This window comes from Pelmatolapia mariae, linkage group LG10_11 (assembly GCF_036321145.2).
Source record: "Pelmatolapia mariae isolate MD_Pm_ZW linkage group LG10_11, Pm_UMD_F_2, whole genome shotgun sequence".
Taxonomy (NCBI): domain Eukaryota; kingdom Metazoa; phylum Chordata; class Actinopteri; order Cichliformes; family Cichlidae; genus Pelmatolapia; species Pelmatolapia mariae.
The window spans coordinates 68,329,930-68,343,007 of record NC_086236.1 but is presented as its reverse complement, the minus strand read 5'-3'; the positions used below and the strand labels follow the sequence as shown (position 1 = coordinate 68,343,007).

General features: G+C 38.5%; 1 protein-coding gene across 1 annotated transcript; it reads right to left on the bottom strand.

The window, feature by feature from the left end:
* Window positions 1-836: 836 nt before the first annotated feature.
* On the bottom strand, window positions 837-12,789 carry tbx20 (T-box transcription factor 20). Its single transcript, XM_063487144.1, has 9 exons — window positions 12,640-12,789; window positions 12,385-12,545; window positions 11,203-11,440; window positions 10,200-10,364; window positions 9,048-9,156; window positions 6,878-7,036; window positions 5,731-5,807; window positions 3,143-3,255; window positions 837-2,241 (listed from the first exon to the last, which is right to left on the bottom strand). Exons 2-9 carry the CDS (start codon window positions 12,512-12,514, stop codon window positions 1,913-1,915), a joined length of 1,320 nt encoding a protein of 439 aa, XP_063343214.1. The 5' UTR covers window positions 12,515-12,545; window positions 12,640-12,789; the 3' UTR covers window positions 837-1,912.
* Window positions 12,790-13,078: the final 289 nt, after the last annotated feature.

Here is a 13,078-nt window from a genome sequence, read left to right as displayed (position 1 = left end):
CAGTGAATGAGTCGTAATTCAGCCCATTAGAGGCCAGTCAGAGTAGATTTATAAGGGCCACTTAACCACTTTCACTAACCTAAGCAAATTAATATACAGCTATTTTAAAAAGAGGTGTCATTGAAGTGATTTTAGTTAGAGTCCAGTCACTATACAAAGATAGTGAAATTCATCAGTCTGTGTGAAATCACTCTTAAACCGAACGACTTTCGTCAAACCAAGCGTACTTTCTCAACTCCACAGAGATGAGCAAGCACGGCGTGTTGGATCGTTGGTTTCAGATGTCAAGAACAAGTCACTGAGCTACACTGTATGCTAAAGTAAAGTTGATCAGGTAATTAAAAAATAAAATGCTGAAGAACTCGACATTATGACACTTCTATTACAGATAAACGTGGTGATTACGAGGCCATGATAGCTTTGGGTTATCTCTGCCTCTGTCTAGAAAGTTTGCCGTTGGTCCGTGGTGGGACTTGTGTTAAATTCAAAGATGAATCTTAGATTAAAGGTCTGCATGTGTTTACCATGGGCGTATTATAAGAACTGGAATAAATTGAAATGTCAAAAACTGCAGTTCCCCAAATGGCCACTTGAGGCTTGTTGCTAAAGTGAGTCAGTGCTGACCCAGGTTAAAATGCTCAACTTTACAGGAGAATTAAACAGGTCTACAGCCTGTGACAAAAACTGTTTATGGCCTCTGTAGCTAATTTCCTCTTTCATGACAACTGTGGTGCAAGTGAACTGTCATGTAACTCAACAGTTTAGACTGTACTTTATCTTGAAGTTACACATAATTAAAAGTGTGACTCCTCTGAATGACACTTGAGAGCCATTTTTTTAGGAATATGAGGAAAATTGCCTAAAAATGCCAAAAAGATCTTCTTGCTAGGATCTTTTTCAAATCACCTCTAGAGCACTGATTAAACATTATTTAAACAAACAGCAATCCTATTAACCTTCAGTTTCAGGTGTCTATAGAGATTTAAACGGGCACTAAGAAAAAAGATCAGCTGTAGTAGCATGGTATCCAGCTCTTTCAATACACCTGTGGTTTGAGTAACTTCGCTGCTTCCATTAACTGGTCCTTTAAACAAAGCAAAAACCACCTTTTCATTAGGTGTTTTATTTTGGCTCATATTTTTCCATATAAAGTGTGTATGTCTACTGCGGTCAGCATGCGTCCTATTATTTGTTTAACTCCACAGTGACAATTTTCCTATGAGTAAATGTAGCACATTTGCCTTTGTACAATGCATTTTAACATGTTTTTTGACATTATTTTCGAAACAGTGTTAAGTTCTAACTTTGAACTGTACTTATGGCTGGTTTTCTCCAAAACAGAGGAAACCTGAGATGGCTGCTCCGCCTTGCTGACATGCTGAAATGTTCACAGACTGAGCCTCAGTGTCCATCCGGTGGAGTTGTGAGTCATTTTGGAGGACCACAGAGTTGCCTGCCATCTTTAGAGCAGGTCGAGCCCCTGCTACCATTAGTGCCTGTTTAAGGGAAGACAGGGTTTTCTACTTGTTTCTTTAAATAAGTCAAAGATCCACTTTCTGTTCAAGAAGGGCCAAGATCAAACATGCTCCTGTTATCACTTTGCATTAGATTTTATAGTTTGTATTGAGGTCACAAGTGTTTGTACAGTGTCTTTTAAGCGTTCGTAGAAACCACAGGATCTGCTGGTGTTTCCGCAGATCCAAAGGATGGCGCCACAGTCCTTTTTTGATTGGCTGTCAGTACACCTCATCCTCTTTATGTCACGACCGTCACCTCACTCACTGTAGGTGAACTATTTACAAAGACCGAAGGGAAAGATACAAACTGGATGAGGAGTGAGGAAAGAGCTTGATGCTCCGAAACACGGGTGAGTGTCAGAGCGAGGTTCATCCATCTCCTCCCCAGGATGGAGTCATACAAATGGTGTCATCACAGTGGAGGAATGGCGGAGTCCCTGGATGGCAGCATAGGGGCCCTGCTGGAAGTAGTGGTGGTAGCGTGGCATGTGGAAGGAGGGGAAAGAGGGGCCACTGCCCTGCATGGTTCCAGCCAGAGCGGTGGGTGTCAGCGGCATGCCCAGTCGGCTGTAAGGGGGCAGGGAGCCCTGGATGGGGTGGGGCAGGGAAGCGGTGCCGGTGCCCATGGCTGATAGGGACTGTGGGTGCTGAAAACCTGAGAAACCTGAGGTCGTGGTGACCCAGGAACTCAGGGAGAGGTTATCTGAGGCGGTGAACGCTGAGCCTACAAGAGACAGATGAATGTCAGTTCAGTTGGCATACAAATAGATTTCAGAAAAGGGCTCACATAAATGTAATAAAACTGGATTTAAACCAACTTTAAATTCCTGTCATGGTCTCTGGGATTTTTGTACTACATCTGCTTGTTTTGCCATCTTTCTAGTTTCCCTGATCTACTTTATTCTCCTGCATCTTTCATTATGTAAAGTATTTGTCTTCATGTCTCAGTATTAGTTATTTATACTGTGATACTTCCTGTTTTGTTTTAAAGGTGAGTTTCTTGTTCTAGTTTTACTTTCTGCCCTTTTTGTTACTTAGCTGCTTGTTTTTTGGATTCCTGCTTTGTGTAGACATTGCAGTCTTATTATTTTAAGTTATTTTTGGATGTTGCATTAGCTAAAATGAAGTCCTCTCTCCTGACTCCATGACGTTATAAAACTCCAAACACCCCCCCAAACAAACACGTTTACATTTAGTAGAAAACTCACAGATATTGGTCTTCATATCAATACTATATCAAAATATCATATTTGTCATATACTGTGTATATGACAAATAGCCTCTATATTATTTTTATTATGCATTTTGTAGTTCTTAGTTACTAATATACTTTCCAAGTATTTGTTCATTAGTAGCTGTTAAAGTGTTTTCTTCCCACATACACGTCATGTTTGGTTATCAGTGGTACTGTAATTATCCCTCAAATATTAGTACGCCTATATTTTTTAAAATGGTAAACTTCCTTAACTTAAATTGTAACTGCAGAAAATGATGAAGAGAATGATGAGTTTCTATTTTATATGGAAGATGGAAAAAAAGGGAATGAAAGAAATCTACTGAGTACTAGCTTCACCAAATATAATGCTTTCACAGGATCTGTAGTGTCTGCAATTATGAGCGTTTACCTCTGGTGTGTGAGGCGTGTCCGTCCTCGCTCAGGTTCTCCTCGTCACCCGCGTAGGTTCGGATCGGCGACCGGGCGTATGAGTGCTTGTGGATCAGATTCTCAACACTTTCCCTACAGCAAAAGCCGAAGAGAGAGCCCCAAAATAAATCTCTTTTTGTCGTTTTAAATATTTTTAAAGACATTTTTTATTTGTTGAGATGCAGACTTAACAAAAAAGAAACTATGTCACTTTTTTTTATAAAACATAATTTCTAGAATATTTGATTAGGAGCTTAATAAAATAGTTGCAAAATAGTTTTGTTGAATAGTTTTGATAGAAACTTCAATTATCCATTAATGTCTGACAACATAAAACAGATACAACATCAAGATCAGAATAAAAAAAATTTAAATGAGTTGGGTTTTTCACCTATAATCTAATGTATAATGTTCAGGGGTTAGTGACACTGAAACTGACAGGTCACAGATTTATTTTTAATACCAGTGCAATTTTCTAGTATCTGCCTTTTGGTCCATTCTTTGTTTTGTGCAGTAACAGGATTTTTCCTCTTTACGTGATGTTTTTTTGGCAGCATGTCTAAATGTGAATTTCCCTTTTGTGTATTTTAACGTTTGTATTGACTGTGCATGTAGATTTTGGTTTGTGTGTGCGTCTTCTGTGTGTGTTTACTATCCAACAAAGTGCATTAGCTCATTTGAGTCTTGTCAGACAGCACTTCTCAAATACAGTGACACAAATTGTTGCGGGGGGGCGGGGGTAGTGAGTGTTCACGAGTGCGTGTGCATGGCTGGGTGGACAGGCAAGTGGTCTGCATCACGAGAGCCATGCGTTCACATTAGCAGCCCCCCTCCTTGCAGCCCCTTTGCCTCCAATTAGGTTAGGAAAGTGCAATATCTGTCAGCAGAGGAGTACAAATGTGTGTGTTTTTATCAGCGTCGGGCCCCTCCGGCAGAGGGGCCACCGTGAACTCCCACAATACGCAGCATCAGGCGGGAGGCAAACAAGGAGGGGAAGAGGCGGGGCATGCTGGTTTCAATCAGTCACTGCAGCCAATTGAATTACAGTGTGTTTTAGTGCAGTGGCCGACTCCAGACTAATGTGATTTCTGCAGCTCCCTAAGATCAATTGATCTGGTCTAATTCACAGCCCTCAAAAAAGAGAAAGACAGAGGAGAAGAAGGAGGGAGGAGGAGTGTTTGTCTGGCTGTTTTTCGACAGTCTCTGTTTGGGATATTTGATTGAAGGAAATGGGCAGATGGTCTGATTTTGTCAGCTGATTTTGGCCGTAGTGCCGGAATCGGGAATTACGAGAAGTGTGTGTTTTGGCAGCGTTCATAAAAACAAAATCCTTTGGAGGGGTGATTTATAACTCTACGTATGTGTGTGTGTGTGTGTGTGTGTGTGTGTGTGTGTGTGTGTGTGTGTGTACGGGTTCGTACTATCCTGGTGGGGACCAAAATCTGACTTTTACTATCCTGGTGGGGACTTTCTGCACCGTGGGGACCAAAATCCAGGTCCCCTCGGGGTTGAAAGCAATTTTCACACTCAAAATGCGGTTTTACTGTCAGGGTTACAATTAGGTTATGGTTAGGTTTAGGGTAAGGGTTAGGGTTAGGCATTCATTTTTAATGGTTAGGGTTAGGGTAAGGGGCTAGGGAAAGCATTATGTCAATGGGATGTCCCCACGAGGATAGCAAACCAGACATGTGTGTGTGTGTGTGTGTGTGTGTGTGTAGGTGTGTGTGTGTGTGTGTGCGCATAAAGGACAGACAAACTCTTCTTGTTCATGCAGAATATAGAGAAATGAAAATAGAACATATAACAAAAGGAAAAGCAAGATAAAAGGACTAAAGGGGGGAAAAAAGCACAAGTGATGGGGGAAAGAAACGAGGATGATAGCTGGGAGTTTCAGTGTTTAAAATTTGTTTAAGATAAGACAGACAGAAATGAAGAACAAAGAAGGTAAAGAGGGAGGACAGAAAGGGAAGACCAGAAGAAAAAAGAAATACAAGGGAAGGATGATCAAGAAGGTAAGCAAAGAAAATGTGAACTAATAAATAAAAAAAGAGAAGAGGTAGAAATAGAGACGAGGAAGAAGAAGGACACAACTAATACACAGACTAGAAAAAAATTGGAAAAGAAAAAGTAAAATGAAAATTTTGAAGAAAAGGGGACAATGAAAAAGGATTGAGGGGAATCAAAAAGGGAAAATAAAGAAAAGTAGCAAGACCAAGTAAAAGAAAAAAGACAAAAATGGGGAGGAATATATAAACTATTTTTAAAAATGGGTGAATAAAAATTAAAGCAAAGACGGGGAATAAAAAGTACAAGGGTTGTATGAAGACACAAGAAAACAAGAATAAAAGATGTGAAAGCAAGAACAGAAAGAATGACAGAGTACAGTATGTGGAGCATGGATTATCTGTTCTCCACTGACACAAACAGAGGGAAATAAACACTCCAGCTTCTGTATTTACTAATGAGCAGCAACCCCGGCTATCCAACACTCCCCCCTAATCGTGTATCTTATCCACAGCGGTGGGGAGAGAGGTAAACAAACAGTGCAGGACCCAGAATCCCATGTACCTCTCCATGTCGGTCAGCCGCGAGGAGTCTCGGAAACCTTTGGCAAACGGGTTGCTGTCAATCTTCAGTTTGGTTATCTGGGAAAACACAGGAGCAGGAGAGTGAAACGAGTTAGTCAGGTCAGGTTTGACACCTCATTTTATTGGTTTTTTTTTGAGTCAACATGTCTCTTCACGCTGGTTCTCTGCAGCTACCACAGCCACAGAAGCCCAAAGCATAGCCAGGTTTTAAAGCTATTTTATTTTTTAATGTCTGTATGCATGTCTCCTCTTTGTGCTACAAAAGAAGCAGTAAATAAAGGGACACACAGGAAAAGCAGTACAATTTCTCAGCTATTATTTCATTGACACTTTTACAATTAAATTAATTAAACTCTAAATGACCAGATTTATTTATTTACTTATTTCCACCAGCACAGCACCAAAAGGTTTGCAGGTCACAAAATTTAAATCAGTTATTTTAGTTTTATTGGGGAAAACTGTGAGAATTTCACAAATAATTAAAAATCATAAGAAACATCTGATTTTCTTATAGAAATTCTGTTCTGGAATAACTTCACCTACTTACAAGGTGCACAAAGAAGGGGATAAAGACAGCAGACAAGCTATTCAGCACTTTCATTATGCAGAACAACTTTGTTATTTGATTTACACATTCAGGTTAACGTCATGGGGTTTATTACAGATGAAATTTTAAACTGAAGAGGTATAGAAACAACCAACTGTATATATGTCCAACACATACACCCACCAATGAGGCACTAACAAAGATGAGCTTTAATTACGGTATATGGTGTCAATCAAATAACAAAGTTGTTCGATATATTGTACTGTATATATTATTTACACTATACTGTCTTAAAGGCAGAAGTGGATGCACGCTTGAGCTTTTACCTGGTATCTCTCGATCTTCGTTAGGTCTAAAGTGCACTTTTAATCTCAACCTTTACCCTTTCCAAGGATGAGAAGTCCTTAAAGTGCTCAGACAGCACAACTCGCTGTGCTGATAAGGCCCATGTGATACAATCAAAGGCTCCAGATTGACTCTTAAATGGAGCTTGTGGCAATCTTTATTTAAAAATTTAATGGGAACCAGCAGCAGATTTTTGGCAGAGTCCTTAAGCCTACAGGAGTCAACAATCACTCACCAGCTGGTTCTGGTAGGCTGTGACAGCTGTAAAGACAGTCTCAATGAAGACAAAGGTGCGGAACTCCTCAGATTTGAGATTGAGCAGCGAGGCAGTGTGGTCCTTCTTTTTTATGATGTGGACCCGTGGCTGGTATTTGTGCATGGAGTTGAGGATGATCTGCAGAGGACAAGAAGAGCAAGAATTAGTTTACAGTGAAATGTACATGATGATGATGATGATGATGTGAAAGCTCACTGGACTTAACAGAGTGCATCAAGATCAAGTTCAGATATATTCTATTTGATTATGTATTCTATCTCTGCACCACAAAGCACTATTATTGTCCATTAAAACATAGCAGGGAGTCATACTGTCGCAGTGACTATTCATTGTGTGAACACACAAACTTCAGTTTACTTTTACCCAATCCCATTCACACCCTTTTGCCGCTGGATATACTCGGCAATCCACAAGCCTTCTATTAATGTGCAGCATAAAATAGCTCCCAAACATTTCATCAAAGTTACAAATATAAAAACCAAATTACACTGACATTTGTGACTCATTTTAAAAGATTTCCACAAAGATGATCTACAAAATGAGAAAAAATGAGAAATGACAAATGTATTTGAGAAAAGATTAATTTACATGGATGATAATTTTGCCATTAAAATCATAAAAAAAATCATTTTAAGCATTTAGTATAAATTTGAAAGGCTATGAACACGGGGTGTGTAAAGCTAAATAAACTGAATTTGTATACAAATGCTGAGTCTTTCTAATCTAGCCCCTCCCTGTCATACTGTGGTTTATGTTTTATATATGTCATTTTTTATATGCATATTACATTTGGTTATGATATGTTTTCTCTTTTCTTGCTTCTCTCTTTATTTCCTTACTATGAATTGTAGTTTTGGAAATTAAAATAACTGAAGTATAAAAAATATAATGCAATATGAAAACATTGCTTCACAGTAACTAGCTCAAGTATTCATTGTCAGAAAAAAAGGTTCAAGTTAAGAAGCCCAGAGATGAAAAATTCATTTATACCTGAAAGTGATGTCTTCAAATTGGAAAAAGTAACTTTCTGCTACAGGTAATCAAAATTTTATGCCGAATATTTTTTATTTTATAGAATATTATGCACATAACTTCAGTCTTTAAGAGTACAGTTATATTTCTGCACCACTTTTTGTTGTTGTTGTTGTTGGTGGTGGTGGTGGTGGTGGTGGTGGGTGTGTGTGTGTGTGTGTGTGTGTGTGTGTGTGTGTGTGTGTGTGTGTGTGTGTGTGTGTGTATATGTGGGCAATTATTCTGTTTATAAAGTTACAAAAATTAATGTTTAAATCGCTTTCTAAATTCTAAATATAATGTCATTATATTTTTGTGATATTTTAGTAAATTTCATGTCTTTATCGTTGCTGCTGACCTTTCAAATGATCAGACTTAAGCTGCAGTGTTACAGAAATAATGGGAATATATAATAATTATATAATGAGTATATAATGGGAATTTGTGTGCATTCAGTTTATATGATAACATGAGAGGAATTATTGGGGTAAGAAGCGATATTACTGTTATTTTTTATTTTATTTAAAATAGTCTTGCAATGTATTCTTTTGTATATATTATACGTTGTTAAATGCATGATATGTATTTATATGCATACACTGCATTATTTTTACTGCTGCGTTCCACTGTTACTCGGCAGAAGAAAGAATCTGGCAAAACTATAATAAATAAAAGGAGTGTAGAGCATTTTTAATTTTATGTGCTCATCACATTGTATATTTGTTTTGGAGACATCCACCTCAATAGATTCAATTGAGGTGCTATTTTTGGACTGAGAAAGTGCACACACCCTTTAAACTAATAATTGCCGCGTTTCCCAGACTGTGCCCTTCTGTTGACTTATTAATGGATGACAGTTATTATTATTATTTTTTCTGCACTGTTCTGGTCTCTGCTTGTCCTTGCCATGATGATGTCAGTGAAGGGAGGATTAAAAGAACAATTTGCTTTAAGTCGTATATTTCGCCTGAAATGAAGCTAGCTTAACTCATTTTCACGGGGTTTCGAAACACTAAAGCCTCCATGATGCTAGATAAATACTTGACGTGTTGTTTTTATTTTCTCGAGGCAAGAAGATGTGAAGAAAGAAAAGAAAGAAGAAAAATCAGGTGCTCACATGTCCGTGTTGGTCCAGTTCGTTGTTCGTCAGCTTCACTTTCTCAAAGGAAACCATTTGCTTCATCAGCTGCTCGCCGGTGAATGGAGAGTCTGGGTGGACGTACAACCTGCGGGGAAAAAGAACAGCACCTCTGATTGGCTGAAAGGGGTTCGTTTCCTATCCAATCAACGTTCAGCAAACTGGCAAATTAAGAATCGCTTAGCGACTAACCAATTAATTGAAATTACAATAAATACTGTGATGTAATAATAATAATAATAATTGTAAGAATTTGTATTTATAATTATGAGGTTAAGTAGGCCTACTTTAACACGCCCTGTTTATAAATTCACAACAGCCGCTTGGTGTGAGATCGAATTAGCTACGCTACATGTAAAACTACCACAAAAAGTCATTAATGCCAAACAGCATAACACCTTTGTCAGAATGTTTTTTTACTCAGTATTATTATATGTTGTGTTTATTTTATTTTGTAAGATTTAATAATTGCTAATCTCCCATTACTAGAAGTGTTTTTTTTTTTATAATTCTCAAAAGTTTTAACAGGCTAACTATAGAAAAGTCGTTAATAAGCATTTTTTAATTGAACAGCATTTAAGTGAAGACTACAATCTTCATATGGGCTCTAAAATCCAGGTTCTTGAAATAAATGGCTAGCTATGTAAATAAATAAATAAATAAGAATAAATAATTACTGAAAGAGGCCTCCAAATGATCTGTTTCTTGAATCAAATCAATATAAGTCTGCTCTCCACTTTTTTATAAGTTGATTATATTTAGTTAAAGGTAAGACAAAATGTAACTGATTGTCAGGTTACATAAACAAACAGCCTACCAGAAGAGAGTCAGCGGTGTCCATATTTTCATAAAGAATAAAGTTTGATATTGCAACTGAAATAAATCAGGTAGAAAACATTCATAAGTGCCAGAAAAGAGCAGAATTATTAGTGAATTGTTCTCAGGTTTTTCGAATATCCACCCATTCTTCCAACGTAATTACGGTCATTTCATCTAACTTGGAAAGTCGTTCAAAATATTGAAAATGTCTTTGGAACATTTTCATATTCAAATTCAAGTCTACACAGGAGGATTTAAAAAAAAGGGTATACATATTTTAAAAAGAGAGAGGGGGAGTTTAGGTCTGCCTACCTGGCGGGGAGAGGGGGGTCGGCCTTGCCGGCTACCAGCCAGGAGGAGCGGTGGTAAGCGTATCGGTAGCGCTTGTTGTCCACTGGGACAATGTCCATCAGCACGATGTACTTGGAGTCCTGGTCCACCCCGGAGAAAGAGACTCGAATGGTTGGAAACATCCTCCTAATGGTGTTTTGTTAGAGCAGAATGAAATAATTGCTGAGTTAGAACACTGGTCTTTCTAAATGTAGCGCTTGCTAAAAAGATAATAAAAATAAATAAAGTAAATGCACAGTTAACTTTTTTTCGGATATTCACAAACACAAAGTTTGTGTTTTCAAGCCATACTCGGTGCAGGAATACAGCTCTGAATAGTGAATTATTAATTTGCATTTGCTGGGTTTGAAGCTAACGCCTCACCAATGTCCGTAAATGTGTTAAATGCAGTTCAAGTTTCACGAATTCGTTCACAGGTCCTTAACATTGCCTCACGTTTCCCTTAAAACTACACCCATATGTATCATCATCATCATCAGCATCATCATTATTATTATTATTATTATTATTATTATTTATTTTGTGAATAAGGTTCACATCGACCAGCTGCAGTGTCTGCCTTTATGTTACAGTAACCTGCGGTGTGTTTTTCAGGTGGCTCTTGGGTCAGTGAAACATTAGATCACGGTGTAAATGTCCTTTCACAGCACCTGCGGGAAGTCATCAGATGTCTGCAGCTTCCTGTTTAGATCGCTGCTCTATCTAAAGAAAAGTCAGACAGAGCTGCAGAGGAGCTTTATCCTAATTTTATTTTTTCAACTTTCAAAAGGCTCACAAAGAAGTTCCAAACAAAAACGAACCATAATTCATTTCTCTATTTGTATTTCTCACAATATCGTCTTTTATTTTTCTCTCGCCCGTCTATTTTTCTGATTTATTCTGTGGACGGATATATTTATAGCCTATGTATGGGACAATAAATAGGTTACATCAAAATATGAAAATAAAATTAGCGGTAGTTTACCTTCCAGATTTGGTGATGATCATCTCAGTACCGAGCTCGTGAAATTTGTCCCACAGCTCTTTGGTCTCAAGGCTGCACGAGATCTTCGCCATCTCCTCGCTTGGGATGCCTGGGTTGGTGGGGATGAGCGGCTCCGTGCACACGGCGGGCGCGCTCCCGCTGAAGTCCCCATGCCCGTCGAGGGAGGACAGGTCAGCCAGGGACTGCTGGTTGCAGGAGGACTTCTCCACGAATTGCTCTGTTTTATTTTATTTAATTAAGGTGGATTTGTGGAGAAACAGGGATGATTATTCTCATTTGATTTTGATGTCATCAGGAACAACTGCAAGATTTTGTCTTAAACAGGGAAAGCAAGTATGTAACCACAGTCTGCTAAAATATCCTGCTATGCTGTTGTGTTGCAGCATAATAAATGTAATAAATCTTTTTATTATAATACCTTATTTCTACTAGAGCGGCTTCTATCATGGATAAGGTCAAATAAAATAAACACATATATCAGATCTGTAGAACACGTCTGTCGTTAATGAGAAGAAGCACAATATACATTCTTACAGAAAATCTGAAAATTAAAGTGTAATACTTGTCTGACATGCCTGCTTTAAAAAAATAAAAAGATATTTTGGAGAAGCAACTCGTCTTTTGATTCGATTGGCAAAACAAAATATAAAGAATTAAAAAAGAAAATATATGCTCTTTAAAATACAGGGAAATTAAATGTTGGAACAATTAAGGCGCAGGGTGAATTTAGAGCCTTTTTATTTGCAATCATTTAAATATTAAAAACTTTTTCATTGAACACATTGGTTACTTTTATTGATTAACGTATATAATAAATTGCATGGATGTTTACTGTCACTCTATGTATCCTCATGAATTTTCTTTTACATTTTACAGACTAGAACCTCACCTCACTGCTATCACAGTTCATCTTTATTTAATTTATTTCTTCAGCATTTTCCTTTTATAACACAAATAACGCATCGTTATTTGTAAAATACTGACTGATTTGTTTTACGCTTCCACATTTTTTGAGGTTACAAACGCCATTCGTTGATAAACTCGCTTTTATTATTGGATGTTTAACTGCAATTCGAAGTAATTCGAAAGTGTAACCCCAAAACTAAACTCACGTTGAGCCTGTTTAAGTTTTCTGATTTAATTCTTCAATTCTTCTCTTACCCAGAGGCTTGATGGTGTTCTCCTCCGCCTCCTTGTCCTTATTGGGCTTCCCGCTGGACATCAGGGCTGCTATGGAGAAAGCATTTGCCCGGGATGAAAGCTGCGGTTTCGGGGATGAAGTGTACTCCATGTCGCTGAAGAGACTGGAACAGAATATTCCCCTTTGAATAAGGAAAAAAAATCCCCAGAAAGGCTTAACTCCGCCTGCTTCCAACTGCCAGCGACGTAAAGAAAAATGTGCAGGGAAATACGCACAGTTTCTCCTCGATTTCGGCCTTTCTGCGCAAATACTCAGCTCTAAAACTTGTCACTTCGGAAACGCTTGTCACTGCCGAGTTGAGCGTCTTGCTGGATGCATAGTGAGAGAAGGCGGAGGAGGGCTGACTCCACAGACTTGTGCGCGTCCTGCAGTGCCAGATCTGAGGCCGGCTGCTCTTTGGGACGCTTCACTCCGGCTCACCCTCCCCTTATAATTCCAGTCTGCCCTCCAATCGCTGCCTCTGTCTCCACGTCACAGTCCCACTGTCCCACAGCCACACTGCTACCAGGCAGCCAATTAAATACCCTGACAGGGTTTCCTTTTCATGCCAAAGACCCCATATACAGAGAGAGTGTGGTTGGAGAGGGCTGATGTGAGATTTTTATGACTGTCTGTACTCGGGTGATGACAGAAGGAAACGACAAACATATGGTT

Coding starts and splice junctions, on each gene's coding strand:
- tbx20 (XM_063487144.1), bottom strand. CDS start 12,514: ATGGAGTACACTTCATCCCCGAAACCGCAGCTTTCATCCCGGGCAAAT. Junction 7,037..9,047: donor AACTGGACCAACACGGACAT/GTGAGCACCTGA, acceptor TGTCCTCTGCAG/ATCATCCTCAACTCCATGCA. Junction 3,256..5,730: donor CGGCTGACCGACATGGAGAG/GTACATGGGATT, acceptor CTTTTGCTGTAG/GGAAAGTGTTGAGAATCTGA.